We start from the raw sequence: 15,425 nt of genomic DNA, 5'->3' as shown, positions 1-15,425 counted from the left end.
AAAGTCTAAAACCATGGAATTACAGAATGGTAAAGCACAGAAGAAGACCATTTAGTCCAAGTCTTTGGTAGAGTTATTCATTTAATCCCACTCCGCTGCATTTTCCTTAAACCTTGCAAAATTTCCTCTTGACATACTTATTTCATTCTCTTTTGAATGGTTCTAGTGAAGTTACTACCACTGCTTTCCAGATCAGAACAACCCATTTTGTAACGGAAGTGTTTCCCGCATTCCTAGTACCATTCTTGTAAAGCCCACCTGCACCCTCGCCAAACCTAGATATCCATTCTGAGGTATTGTGCCCAGAATGGAAAAGAGTGTTCCAGCTAATTTGTCAATAAAACAACTGCTTTGCCTTTTAAACTTATGCCTCTATAAATGAAGTCAGACACTACTTTCCTTCAAGCAATCCAGGCTGACATTTATTAACACATGTCAAAAATCATATGCCAGTTAAAAATATTCACTGGCAGACAATTAATTTTAGAGAGTTAAATATTGTTCTGACAAAGTGGATTGGAATAGAAATTATTGGTAGAGCAGTCATTAAACAAGAAGCCCTTTAACACAGCCATTTCTGATCATGCAGCGGTGTACATGGAAGTTAAGGCTGGTGGCGATGGGACAGGCTCACGGCACTGGCTCATGGATCCTTTTCTCCTGAAAGATATCTAGTTCATTGAGTATTTTTCATGGAAATTTAAAATTTTCTGGGTCACTAATTCGGATACGGCCAGGAATCTGTCGGTGCTTTCGGAGACTGCCAAGGCCTATGCAAGGGGTTTGATTATTTCTTACTCACCGACCTGGAAGCAGCAGAAGTGAGAGCAGCAGTGTATCCTGGAGGCGTGGCTCCGAGACAGTGGATTACTGACCTCGGCCACTCTGAATGCTGCACTCATCCAGACAGCAAAGAGGGAGATTTCCTTTGCAAAACAAGGTTGTTTGAGTATGTTGATAAACCAGGTGGGTATTTGGCGTACTTGGCCAGGAAGAAGAGTGCCCCCCAATCTACCACATCCATTAGACTGTGCTGGTACTGTCACCTGTGATCCCAAAAAGATTAATGCAGCATTCAGGAAGTTCTACTCTGGGTTGTACTGGTCAGAGGGCTGTGAAGACAGATTGGTGAAGATGGAGTCTTTTTTTAAGACCTTGACCCTACCAGGTGTAACTTCAGAACAGGCATCTCCTTTGAATACCCCTCTGACAATCTAAGAGATACAGGAGGTGGTGAGGCAGCTCCAGGGTCGTAAGGTGCCTGGTCCAGATGGATTTCAAAGCAAACTTTATAAGGAGTTTATAGACAAGCTGCCCGTGCCAATGTTGGAAAAGTACAATTATTTGTACAGTCAGGACTGCCTCCCATCCTTTCTGCGAGAAGCAAATATTTCTCTTGTTCTCAAGAGAGGGAAAGCTCCAGAGGATTGCACTTTGTATAGGCCTATATCGTTATTAAATGTGGATTTTAAAATATTGCTGAATGCTGGCACTGAGGCTGGAGAAGGTCTTGCCCTTCATTGTAAAGGAAGACCAGATAGAGGTCGCAGATCCTCTAATAATATTAGAAGAGTGCTAAATATGGTTCAGATGTGCCAGTAAGGTTTGATTCTGGGCTTGGTAGTCCCCTTGGATGCAGAGAAAGCATTTGACCAGGCAGAGTAGCCATACCTCCTTTATGTCCTGCAATGGTTTGGCCTTGGAACTGTCTTTGCCAGGTGGGTGGCAGTGTTATATAGTGACCCTAAAGCAGTGGTTCTCACTAATGCTCTAAGGTGTGACACCTTTAGCATTGACAGATGCAGCCGACAAGGGCGCCCCCTCTCAACGTTGCTATTTACATTGGTGATGAGCCATTGGCAGAGGCCATCCAGAGGGACTCATTGCTTGTGGTCATGCCATAAGCTTCACAAGTATTGGGGCGATACAGCAAGTGTTTTGGAAGGGATCTTGGGAACCAAGGTCAAGGTAGATCCGGTATCCCTCCTGTTGGGTTTGTCGAATCTCCCCTCCTTGGATGCGCATGGGAAGAAATTGTTTAGTATTCTTTCATTTTGTACAAGGAAGAACATTCTGATGAGCTGGATATCAGAAAATCCCCCAGGAGTCTCAGGGTGGCGTAGGTTAGTTATGGAGTAGATCCCCCGGACATCCTTACAAGTATGGTGCACTAGAAAATGGAACTTTTTTATTGGATGTGGTGGCCCTTTTTGAAACATATACATGTGGACTTATCAGCTACATAGGTTTGGGTATTTGTGTAGCCATGAGGGCTGTGTCTGCTGGCCCGGGGGTCCCTGGGAGGAAGAACTCTGAACAAATACGGGTATGCTAACTGATACTCTCGGTGATGGGGAGCTATGGTGGGATTGCGCTGAGTGTTGTAACTTAAAGTAATTTAATTTAATTTGCCTAGGTTCAACTCAGTTTAATTTAGTTTCTTTGTTTTGATTTAGTTGTTTATTGAACTGTAGTTTGTGTAGAGTTTTTTTTTTCTCCTAGGTTGTTTGTGGTATAGAGTAGTTTGTTTATGGATCTTGTTGTTATATTGCAAGATTGTTCTATTATTTTGTCATAATTTTATATTTTTGTAAAAATTTCAAAATCTCTTTCTTAATAAAAATAAGGGAAATCCTCAAAAACCAGTGGCTAGAATACAAAATAAACCTATTCCTCTGAGGACTAAAGGAAGGTTGTGGATGACTAAAGATATAGAGGTTAAATCAAATGAATAAAGACATAGAAGTCACAGTAATTGGTACCTATTCAGTCAAACACTTCAATGTAATTGACAGATAATTGTCACCATTAGGCAGTTTCTGTCAGACAAGACTTTTTAACAAGATTGCAGTCAGAATCTGACTGTTAATATAAATTTTATTTGAAAAAAACACTTCCCTGAGATATCCAGCCAAATGCACAAATTAATAAACATACCTTAAAACACAATATCCTCTCCCATATTTGTTTTGCTCCTCTACCTACTTCTCAACTTTTGGTAAACCATATTGCAATTGACATTGTATCCGAAAGCAAAGTAATTAGACATCCGTGTCAGAGCTGTGTGTGCCTGGAAGCTTAGCTTGTAGAACTCTTTGTTGCTAGACAAACTGCCTTAAAGAAACAGATGGGTCTTATCAGATAGGTGTTTGTTTTTGGAATCTTGAATGAAAAATGACCTTTCATCTCCTCCTTAAATTGCTAAGAAATTTTCTCTTATTTTCCCTGCTGAATTGACACCATATTGGTACAGTGGTTCCCACCACATCTTTAACAAGGCGTCATATTTAAAGGGACAGAATAGGAATATCAACTACAAGCTGCCATAACAGTTTCTAAAACTTTTGTCTGATCCTGTCCAGACCAGAAACTATTAAATGGCCAGAATACTTCTTCCATCTTCTCATAAAACAGATAAAACAAAAAAAAATCCCACTGGTATAACTGATGACTATCCCTATTTCCAAACATCCATCATGTGTACACAAAACTGTGGTTCCCTTGTTCAAGAAGGGGAGTAGGGATAACCCTAGTAACTATAGGCCAGTGAGTCTCACTTTTGTTGTGGGCAAAATCTTAGAGAGAATTGTAAGGGTTAGGATTTATGAACATCTGAATAGGAATAATGTGATCAAGGATAGTCAGCATGGTTTTGTGAAGGGCAGGTCATGTCTCACAAACCTTATTGAATTCTTTGAGAAGGTGACTAAGGAGGTGGACGAGGGTAAAGAGGTAGATGTGGTGTATATGGATTTTAGTAGGCGTTTTACTGCAAAAAATATGGAGGTATGGCATTGAGGGGGAGTTGGAGGTTTGGATTAGGAATTGGCTGGCTGGAAGAAGACAGGGTAGTAGTTGATGGTAAAGGTTCAGCTTGGAGTGCAGTTACCAGCGGTGTTCCGCAAGGATCTGTTTTGGGACCATTGCTGTTTGTCATTTTTATAAATGACCTGGAGGAGGGGCTAGAAGGTTGGGTGAGCAAGTTTACGGATGATACGAAAGTCGGTGGAGTTGTTGACAGTGAGGAAGGATGTGGCAGGTTACAGCGGGATATAGATAAGCTGCAGAGCTGGGCAGAAAGGTGGCAAATGGAGTTCAATGTAGCTAAGTGTGAAGTGATTCACTTTGATAAGAGTAACAAGAAGATGGAGTACTGGGCTAATGGTTGGATACTTGGTAGTGTGGATGAGCAGAGGGATCTTGGTGTCCATTTACACAGATCTCTGAAAGTTGCCACCCAGGTAAATAGTGCTGTGAAGAAGGCATATGGCGTACTGGCTTTTATTGGTAGAGGAATTGAGTTCCGGAGTCCTGAGGTCTTGTTGCACTTGTATAAGACTCTGGTGCGGCCGCATCTGGAGTATTGTGTGCAGTTTTGGTCGCATACTATAGGAAGGATGTGGAGGCACTGGAACGGGTGCAGAGGAGGTTTACCAGGATGTTGCCTGGTATGGTAGGAAGATCGTATGAGGAAAGGCTGAGGCACTTGGGGCTGTTTTCATTGGAGAAAAGAAGGTTTAGGGGTGACTTGATAGAGGTGTACAAGATGATTAGGGGTTTAGATAGGGCTGACCATGAGAACCTTTTTCCACGTATGGAGTCAGATATTATGAGGGGGCATAGCTTTAAATTAAGGGGTGGAAGGTATAGGGCAGATGTTAAGGGTAGATTCTTTACTCAGCGAGTCGTGAGTTCATGGAATGCCCTGCCAGTAACAGTGTGGACTCTCCCTCTTTATGGGCATTTAAACGGGCATTGGATAGGCATATGGAGGAAAGTGGGCTAGTGTAGGTTAGGTGGGCTTGGATCGGCGCAACATCGAGGGCCGAAGGGCCTGTACTGCGCTGTATTTTTCTATGTTCTATGTTTACGATTTTCATTGACAGTAAAATAGCATAAATAGAACAGCACTGGCTTCATTGGTGTGAAATTCAACTTCAGCAGTAGTCCAAAGTGGATCACTAATCCAATTAACTCCTAATCAAAATATTTTCACATTGACTTTCATTCATTATCATAATAAACTTCACTCCTGGTGACTTTTTTTTTTAATAGATATTTTTATTAGAAATTTAACATTTTTACAAGTTTATAAAAATAAACAAAACTCTCAAATACAAACATTGATGTACAATTAAATCAAATATACAATAGCCAAAATTTAACAAAAGAAAAAACACAGAGAAAAAAAAACAGAACTCAACTGTCTACTAATCTAACCTACAACTAACCAGAGTGTATATTTAAGTCTCTGACATGCTCGGAATGTGTTAACATCAAATGTAATAAAACCCGTATTCGTGCGGGATTCCTCTCCTAAGGGGCCCCGGACCAGCCAGGTCTGTAATCTCCATTAAATAAAAGTCCTTGTTAGGATAGCCGAAATATCAGTATTTATGTAATTCAAGAAGGGCTGCCATATTGTATAAAATAATTCGGTCTTTCGGTGCACCACGTTTGTAAGGAAGTCAAGGGAAATACATTCCATAATTAATCTGTGTCAATTTGAAAGTCCAGGGGGGCCCTCAGCCACCCAGTTCACCAAAATATTTTTCCTTGCACAGAAAGAGAGAATAGAAAACAGTCTCTTCCCGTACATGTCCAGGGAGGGAAAGTTCGAAAAGCCCAAAAGGAGAGATACAGGGTCCACTTTAATTTCCGTTCCTAAAATTTCTGTCAGGGTACTTCCTACTTTAGTCCAATATCTACGGATCTTATGTCAGGTCCATAGGCAATGTACAAGAGTGCCCACCTCTATTTTACATTTGAGACACATTTGGAGATACTCCTGCCTTAAATTTTGCCAGTCGAACCGGTGCTATATGGGCCCTATGAAGTATCTTCAGCTGGATAGCCTGGGTTCTGTTACAGATAGTAATTCTTCTAGCGTTTTCCCAAATATCATTCCATGTTTCTATAGAGATTTCTTGTCCTAAATCCTGATCCCATGTTTTAAGCAGATTATCCATATCTCCCGATACTTCATCATGTAGTAAATGATAAATAGTACTGACGGAAGATACCCCCACTGGTCATAGGACATGACATTCTCTATCTGATTTATAAAAACGATCTAATATGGTAGTCTTCTTTTGCATATAGTCTCGAATTTGGAAGTATCGAAAGAGGTCTCCATTAGGTAATCCGAATTTCTGATGCAGCTGTTCAAAAGACATCAGGACCCCTTCTTTAAATAGGTCCCCTAGACATGAGATACCCCTGGATCTCCAGAGTTTAAACGTGGCATCTGTAAACCCCAGTTGGAATCCCCATGCTCCCTCTATCGGTGCATAGGGGGATGTTTTATGTGAATTACCCTCATTTTGCCGTATTATATTCCAAGCCTTAATTGTGTTTAGTATTATAGGGTTTTTACAGTGATCTGTAATGATTTTCCTCTTGTCTGAAAATAAAAGGTTAATAAGTGGGTATTTTACTTGAGAGGCCTCGATATCCAACCAGATTGGGTCTTGTCTGATCCACAATCAATCAGGTATGTAACTTAATAGGGAACTTAATTGATATTTCCTGAAATCTGGGAAGTCCAATCCTCCCTTTGCCTGTGGAAGCTGCAGCTTCTTCAGCTTAATAAGGGGCCGTCTATGATTCCAGATAAAGGAACCCAGCCAGCCATATAATTTACGTAGAGCCACCCTCGGCAGCATCACTGGAAGCATTCTCATAGGATATAGGAGACGGTGCAGGACATTAATTTTAATTAGTGCTATTCTACCCAACCAGGAAATTGGAAGGGTTCCCCATCGCTGGAGGTCCTGCCCTATCCTTTCCACAAAATTAGCCTTATACAACTGACCAAATACTGGGGTAATAAAAATGCCTAAATATAAAAAGCCCTCCAAGGACCAACGAAAGGGAAAAAGGGATCCGTCCACTAAGTGGGGTATCATAGCCAGGCCACCCATTGGCATAGCCTCCGATTTTGAAAAATTAATTTTATAGCCTGAGAATGCGCTAAATGTATTAATAACTTGGATTAGGTGAGGTACGGACATCAGAGGATTACTGAGGAATAGAAGAACATCATCTGCATACAGGGTAATCTTATGTTTACCTGCACCAATCCTCGGGGCCGTTATATTAGGATCAGCTCTTATAGCTTCTGCTAGTGGTTCAATTATTAGCGTAAATAACAATGGCGAGAGAGGACATCCCTGACGGCAGCCCCTATCCACACTGAAGCTATCCGAACCTAATCCATTGGTAACCACAACTGCTTTGGGATCACTATACAATGTTGAGACCCATTTGGTAAACACCTGTCCAACGCCAAACAAATATGACCATTCAACCCTATCAAATGCCTTTTCCGCATCTAATGAAACTACTACTCCTGGTATCTTTCCCTGATGATAGGCTTGAATCATATTCAAGACCCTTCTAATATTATTGGATGATCTACGGCCCTTAATAAACCCTGTCGGGTCCTCCTTTATAATATATGGCTGTACCCTTTCTAGTCTCAATGCTAACATTTTAGGAAGGATTTTAAAATCTACATTTAGCAAGGATATTGGTCTGTATGACATACAGTCTTCTGGATCCTTTCCTTTTTTAAGGATAAGAGAGATATTTGCCTCTTTCAGCGAAGGCAGGAGACAGCCCTGACTATATGCATAGTTGTACATGTCCATAAGTGGACCAGCCAATATTTCTGTAAATTTTTTATAGAATTCAGCTTGAAAACCATCTGGGCCCGGTGCCTTACCGCTCTGATGTTGCCTGATCGCATCAAGTATTTCTTGGCCTGTTAGAGGAGCATTTAGGACCGATACCTGTTCCGGAGTTAGGCCTGGAAAGGTCAAATTTTTTTAAAATGACTGCATCCTCCTAGTCCTATCTTCAAAATCCTGCGATTTATATAACTCAGAATAAAATTCTCAAAAGATCGCATTAATCTTTTTATGATCATGAGTCAAAATACCCATACTTTCCTTGATAGACGTAATAGTCTGAGGGGCCTTTTTCTTTCTTTGCAAGAAATGCTAAGTATCTACCCGGTTTGTCGCCATATTCATATAACCTTTGTTTTGCAAATAATATTTCCCTCTTAGCCATTTGAGTAAGTGTAGTGTTTAGAGCTGTCCTAAGAGCCGTAATCCTTTGTAATTTGATAATAGAAGGTTTATCGGTGTATGCTGTTTCAGCTGCTTTTAAGCGAGCTTCAAGCAGACGCTATTGTTCTCCCTTCAATTTTTTCTGGGTCGCTGAGTAGGAGATGATCAAACCTCGTGCATAAGCTTTGATAGTCTCCCACATCATTGATGGGTTGCTAGCCGTATCTGAATTAATTTCTAAAAAAGTTTTAAATTCTTGAGAGAAGTACTTTACAAATTTACTATCTTTCATTAGAAAGGGGTCCATATGCCAATGCCGAGGGGATGTCCCATTGTTCCTCGCCTTAGTTTCCATATATACAGCAGTGTGGTCGGAAATTGCTATACTACCTATTTTACAGGATGATATGGAATTTTAAAAAATCGAGGGGACAAAAAACATATCAATTCTGGTATGACATTTATGTGGATTAGAGTAGAAAGAAAAATCTCTGCCCTATGGATGAAGACCTCTCCATACATCTACTAATCCTAATTCTTTGTTCAGATCCGCCAATTGTCTAGATCTGGGAGATACTCCTGCGGCACTCTTGGGAATCCTATCTATTTCCGGATCCATAATACAATTAAAGTCTCCCCCTATAATTGTATGACGGGCACCAAAAGCCATCAATTTTGAAAAGGCTTCCATTATAAATTTAAAGGGGTGTGCCGGGGAACAGTACAAATTTAAAATCCCATATTCCTCTCCATTTATAAGGGCTTTAATCAAAATATATCGTCCAGATTAGTCTTTTATCTGATCTAGGATTTTGAAAGGGAAATTCTTCCGAACAAGAATAACAACTCCCCTGCTTTATGAGCTAAAAGAAGAAAATAAGGCCTGATCAAATCCACCCTGTCGTAATTTCAAGTGTTCTTTATCCAGCAGGTGTGTCTCCTATAGGAGAGCTATATCAACCCTTTCTTTCTTGAGATTTGATAATATTTTCTTCCTTTTGACTGGCAAACTACTCCCCTTGACATTCCAGGTGCACCACTCAACCAACTGATCAACCATAATCGTCCGGGCAAATCCGAGACCCCTCGGGAGGGGAAACCCTATCCAGAACATCCCGAGCATACAGCATATAAAATTTACAAAAATAAAGGCTCTCTAATACACACACAACAGTATAATAAAAAACTATTTCTAAATAATAAAAAAAAATAAAACGTATTTAAGTGGAGATTTTCCCCCTTGTTCCCAGGGGGTGTCACTTCCTTTCCAAAAGTCCATCATATCCTCTCCCAACCAATGTCCCACCCTTGACCCAGGCGCTCCTCAATAAAATGAGGAGAATTCAAATATAATACAAAGCTAGAGTTAACAGTGAGCACCCTACCCCCACCCGTACCAACACCTGGATATATTTGGTAATGTTAATACCATATATAAACATATAACTATAAAATTACAACCTCAACAAATAATCATTAAATATAATAATACAAAATAACCAGGGAGAAACAACCCCGCTCCTAAAGACAGAGGTAAAATAGAATAAGGTAACCACCTCCCCCCCCCCCCCCCCCATACCCACACCTATATATAAAACAATAAAAGAAAACAACCCCAAGGCAGGGGGAAGAAAATCAAATCCCTCTCCCCACCCCCCATGATCATATTAAACAGTAAGGTAAGAAAAATGAAAAAAAAGGGGGGGTATAAACCAAAGCGGGGGGAAAGGCAAACCAACATCCATTATCTCTTACAGTTTATCTAAGAGAGTCCAAGAATTCCTTAGTCTTTTCTGGCAACCCGAAGTTATACACAAATCCTTCATGGTTAAAGCGTAGTGTCACTGGGTAGCGTAAGGAGTACTGAATATTTAAGTCCCTTAAATGCTTCTTTGCCTCGTCGAATGCCTTCCTCTTTCGGACCAGAACTGGGGAAAGGTCCTGGAATAGTATGATCATGGATCCTTTATAGATCATAGCTTGTGGGTCTTTTCCAAGATTTCTAGAAGCTTCTAGGAGTATTTGCCTCTCTTTATAGCACTGCAGCCGGAACAGGACCGGGCGTGGGTGCTGGTTCGAGCCGGGCCCGCGTATTGCGACCTGGTAGGCCCATTCCACCCATACCTGGCCTGATCCAGCCTCCAGCTTCAAAGGTTGAGGCAGCCACTGCTCCAGGAACGCTGTAAGCTGGCCTTCCTCTTCCCATTCGGGAAGCCCCAGCAAACGAATATTTTTTCGGCGACCTCGATTATTGAGGTCGTCAATGTAATTCTGTAAGGTCCGGACTCGCTGTTCGAGATTCCGGACCTGATCCACGGCCGATTGAGCTGCAGTTTCGGAGGTCGCGGCCTTTAACTCCACCCCTCCGACTCGGCGCTCGATTTCCTGGATGTCTCGGTCGTGCTTCTGCAGCACGGCCGAGGGTGAGTCCCATCGATTTCAGGATTCTTTGATAAAGGCGTCGATCTTCGCATCCAGTTTGGAGATCATTTCTACAAGGCTTGTTACTGTAGGTAAGTCCCCCGGGGTGGCTGTGGATGCCTCTGCTGCAGCTGGAGAGGATGGGGGAGGGGTTCTTGCTTGCTGAGAGCTGTGGGCTCTCTTCCCTTTAGTCATTTTTCCTAAAGATTAGATTATTTAAATTTAATTAAAAGCTATTTTAGATGATTTGGTGAGTGTGGTGGGGGTGGGTGACCCACTTTGCCCAAGTCTTGGGAGGAGCACTGTAGACTCAGACTTGCTGAGTCGCCACCATCTTGGATCTCCACTCCTGGTGACTTTTGCTTTGATGATCTGGGTGGACAGTTACAAATCCTCGCAGCCCTCCTGAGTAAAAGTTAACTGGCTGGAGATTTGACAAGTCTAAATTGTACCTGCTACATAACACCATTTGTTCCAGTGCTTCCTGGGATTTGTTGCACTCATTTGACAGCATCTGCCTAGGAAAAAAATCTTGTATCTAATGTCATTCAAAACCAATTATATCAGATTTAAGAAAGCATGGAGCCTCCAGTGCTGAGTAATGCAGCTCCATGACAGGACTTTTGTATGTAATTTTATTTCATCTTTCTACGGCCTCTTGCATTACTACTTGTGATCTGCAGGTACTTGGGTCTATGAGAAGATAAGTGATCGAACATTGGTGCAGGCTGTCAGTATTCAGATAAGGGGACAGATCCTACAAAAACTCGGTAAGATCAAAGACAGATTTAACTCCTTTGGTAACATACTTTTTACTTTGATAATATTGTGATGTGTTCAGCTGGTGTATTTTGGAGCTCTTCATTTCCAGTTGGCAAGGGTCTTACCTATTATAGAGATTTGTAATCAGCCTGATTCAAGGATGTTATGACAACTCTGGAGCAGGTAGAACTTGAATCCAGGTCTTCTACCACTACTACAGTGTCACGTGACCCTTGCATCCCTCCTTCCTTAATCTGTTGTAGATATTTCTAATCAAAACGTCCAGAGATATTATGACATAAGTATCTCTGGAACTTGAATCCAAGTCTTCTAGTCTAGAAGTAGGGACATGCCACTTGACCACAAGAGCTCCCTCCAACACCATCCACCATCTTGCTGCTTATTTCCTTATAACAAACCTAGTTGTTATTATTGTCTGAATACCAAATACAGCCCTCTGTTTTGTATGCGTTATAACCTGCTGGAGAGTATGTTTATACTCTGATCCTTATTGACAGCAGCCTTGCCAGGGCTTCTCAGGTCCATTATCAGTCAAGAGCTGCCCTGATGCTGAGGGCAGCTATTCTTACCTCTTGTCTGACATTTGGGTCTATTCTCAATGTCTGAATCAAGGCTGTGATGATACCGACACTGTTGGTGGAACCGAATGAGTATCAGTACTGGCGAATATTGGTGAATAGGTGGTCTGCTAGCATTGTTGAAAACCCTTCCCATTATTTTGCTGATGGTTGAAAAGAGGCTTCAAGATTAGATTAGATTAGACTTACAGTGTGGAAACAGGCCCTTCGGCCCAACAAGTCCACACCGACCCGCCGAAGCGCAACCCACCCATACCCCTACATTTACCCCTTACCTAACACTATGGGCAATTTAGCTTGGCCAATTCACCTGACCCACACATCTTTGTGACTGTGGGAGGAAACCGGAGCACCCGGAGGAAACCCACGCAGACACGGGGAGAACGTGCAAACTCCACACAGTCAGTCGCCTGAGTCGGGAATTGAACCCGGGTCTACAGGCGCTGTGAGGCAGCAGTGCTAACCACTGTGCCACCGTGCCGCCCACATATTCAAGGGAGGTAACTGACTGGAATAGATTAATCTTTCTGAATAAGCCCAGCCTGGCAGTCCGCCACATCATTATTCAATAACAATGTTGTAGATACATGGGAACATTGTGATTCAACAATTGGCTGGTCCTAATGCACACATTTTCAACATGATGGCTGGGCTATTGTCGATTCCATCGCCTTCAATTGATTGTCAGTCCCCAGTGCACTCAGTTGCTGGAGTGGGAATGGTGCTCTTCACAGGGGGTGGGTTAGCAGACAGAAGACTGTGGAATTGCACAACATACCAGTGGCACTGTAACAATCCTTTGCCACAAACCACACCCTAAATGTAGTTTGTCACAGTAGGGCTGGCATTCTTTCCCAGTTAGGACACTTAAATGGTCAACTAATGGTCACTTAAGGGCGTCCTTATGCCACCACTGAGTGCGCCCATAGTGCAGGAGACCAAAGCCCAGTTGATCTATTGATCTGAGGGTTAGGCTGGAGAGGGATTGGGAAGTCTCCTGGTCAGGCAACCTCAGAGGCTCCACACACACTGTGAACTATCCTCATATTTCCCCACTCCCCTCCGCTTCAACTGTTATCCACTACCCCTCTACTTCCTTAATATCCATTGCCAAGCACTGCCAGCCTGGCCCCAGTGAAGCCAGACTCACCTTATTGTCTGGGTTCCATTGCTCAATACCTTCACTGGGCACTATTCCAGACCCATACGTGGCCATTGTTCCCAGTGGAGCTTCTGGGAAAAGAGAGCTTCCAGCCTTTTCCTTTTAGAGTGCAGAGGGCCCAACTCCAGCACAATGGCCATTAAATGACTGCCAACTGGTGAATTGGCTCACTGTGTCATTTATGATGGGGGCCGAGGGAAAACAGTGAGAGAGATTATCCATTTAACACCTTTGGCTGAAGTTACTTCAATCATGTCTCTTGCACTCCTGCTGACAATATCTTACCTGAAAATGGAACATCCCCTCACTCTGTTAACTGGTAGATCACTACCATACTTGACTGGATGTGGTACTCCTTTATGAACAAATATGACTTTCATTTGCTGCTTGTGTGAAGATCTGCACTGTTTTAAAAGTCAAGCCATTTTAATGTCATTACCATAGAGTCAAGAGGGCATATCCTCAGTAGATCCTTTATAATAGTCTAAAACCTAAATGAATAATATTAAGACCAAGTAGTGAAAAATTGGTATTATTCAGAAAGCATGTAGAATTTCACATAGAAACATGAAAGCATTCGTAAATACAAAAAAGTAGAATTATTAACACTTTCATAACCAGAAAAGGAAAATGTATTTGAATGTATATTGTCTGGCCAAGTTGTCTAACTTTGAGGCATGTGATCCCAACACTATGTCCAAGGTGCTGCTGAGCTGAAAATAGAATTCTATTTCAGAAAAAGAGTCTAGAAATCTGATGCTTTATTTTCTGATTCATTTTTAGGGCTATGGTATGAAGCTGCGGAACTGATCTGGGCTTCCGTTGTGGGATTTTATGAGCTTCCTCACCCAGATAAAAAGGCTTGTTTGATTTATATATTCATGTTATAATCTTCTGTGAAGTGTGTTTTCCACTTAACCCTCCTCTTCTCTGAAAATGGCAGCCCATACTAGAGTTTGGTTTCACAAGCACCTTTCGTCCTTTAGATTAGATTCCCTACAGGTGGAAACAAGCCCTTCAGCCCAACAAGTCCACACCGACCCTCTGAACAGTAACCCACCCAGAACCATTCCCTTCCCCTACATTTACCCCTGACTAATGCACCTAACACTATGGGCAATTTATCATGGCCAATTCCCCTAACCTGCATATCTTTGGATTGTGGGAGGAAACCAGAGCACCCAGAAGAAACCTACACAGATATGGGGAGAATGTGCAAACTCCACACAAACAGCTTCCCAAGGCTGGAATCGAACCTGTGACCCTGAGCAATGCTAATCACTGAGCCACCATGCCGCCCCCTTGAAATATAAAACAAAGGTATCCACTGCATTAGCCATTATTCATGTTCATTGAGTGTTAATGCGACTTTTATTTTTCAAAAATTCTGCTTACCAATGCAGAAGGAGTTCACTTCCAGACCTATGTTTTCATGGAGTCTTAGAAATCCAGCAGTGTGTCCAAGATCCAAGAATTCCATCTCCCACCCCACAGTTCTGATTGGTTCCATTTTCCAGTAGAAGAATGAAGACAAGAAGCAAATCACAAGGGCGAAAACCAAGTTGGTCATTGCTGAGTTCAAACGTGCTATTTACTGTGGAGCCTTGTCCCCCAGTGTGAATGTTACAAACTTTTAGAGTAAGTGTGAAGGGAAGATAAATTCTATGGAACTGTCAAGTTACTCAAATTCCCTGCCCATGAGGTGAAAAAAAATCTTGTGCTCGCAGTTTCAATTTTTGTTTGTTGACTTTACACTAAGTACTATTGTTATGGTATTGTTACTGTTTGACAGCTTCTATAAATTTCAACCGATCAGGGAGCTGTAAGTTCACAGTCTGACAGCTCCAGAGACTATTGAAGGTTTATCCTTCTTTGATATGGGATTATGAATACAAATGGTTGTTTTTATATGGAGTTAAGTACTTGAGGTAATTTAAATGCATTGAATGGAATTCTTTAATATAATCAAATTTATAAATAGATACTTAAAGTTGTATTTCATCTCAGTATGGTTTCTGAGGTCAGTCTAAAGTGGATATTAGTGGGTACTAGTTGACATGTAGGATGTAAGGACAAAGTGATGGGTGTGGGGCTATGGGTTGGCTGGTTAGGATCTTTAAGAGGCCATGGGGACAAGGGTAGAGTGGGTGGGGTATTTCATGATTTGACACTAATGTGACTTATATAAGAGCAATGTGGTCATGGAAATAATAGCACAATGGTTGAAAGGAGTTTCTAGAAAAGATATTTGCTGAAAGGATTTGAACAGTTAGTGGTGAAATTAAAAACATACCCTCCAAAGTAATAATCTCTGGATTATCACCTGAACTAAAGGCAAACTGGTATAGGATAAATAAAATCAGAGTTAAATGTATTGCTGAAAGAGTGGTGTGGGCGAAATGGCAT

General features: G+C 41.8%; 1 protein-coding gene across 5 annotated transcripts in view; it reads left to right on the top strand.

The window, feature by feature from the left end:
* Positions 1-15,425, top strand: part of alpk1 (alpha-kinase 1) — a 137,546-nt gene that overhangs the window by 99,054 nt on the left and 23,067 nt on the right. For all 5 annotated transcript variants that reach the window (XM_060826626.1, XM_060826591.1, XM_060826600.1 and 2 more), the window contains 2 exons: positions 11,180-11,266; positions 13,803-13,879. In XM_060826626.1, coding sequence (XP_060682609.1) covers positions 11,180-11,266; positions 13,803-13,879 — 164 coding nt within the window. The remainder of the gene's footprint in view (positions 1-11,179; positions 11,267-13,802; positions 13,880-15,425) is intronic.

This window comes from Hemiscyllium ocellatum, chromosome 1, assembly GCF_020745735.1.
Source record: "Hemiscyllium ocellatum isolate sHemOce1 chromosome 1, sHemOce1.pat.X.cur, whole genome shotgun sequence".
Taxonomy (NCBI): Eukaryota; Metazoa; Chordata; class Chondrichthyes; order Orectolobiformes; family Hemiscylliidae; genus Hemiscyllium; species Hemiscyllium ocellatum.
The sequence above is the reverse complement of the archived record's forward strand: the minus strand, read 5'-3'. Positions and strand labels throughout refer to the sequence as shown.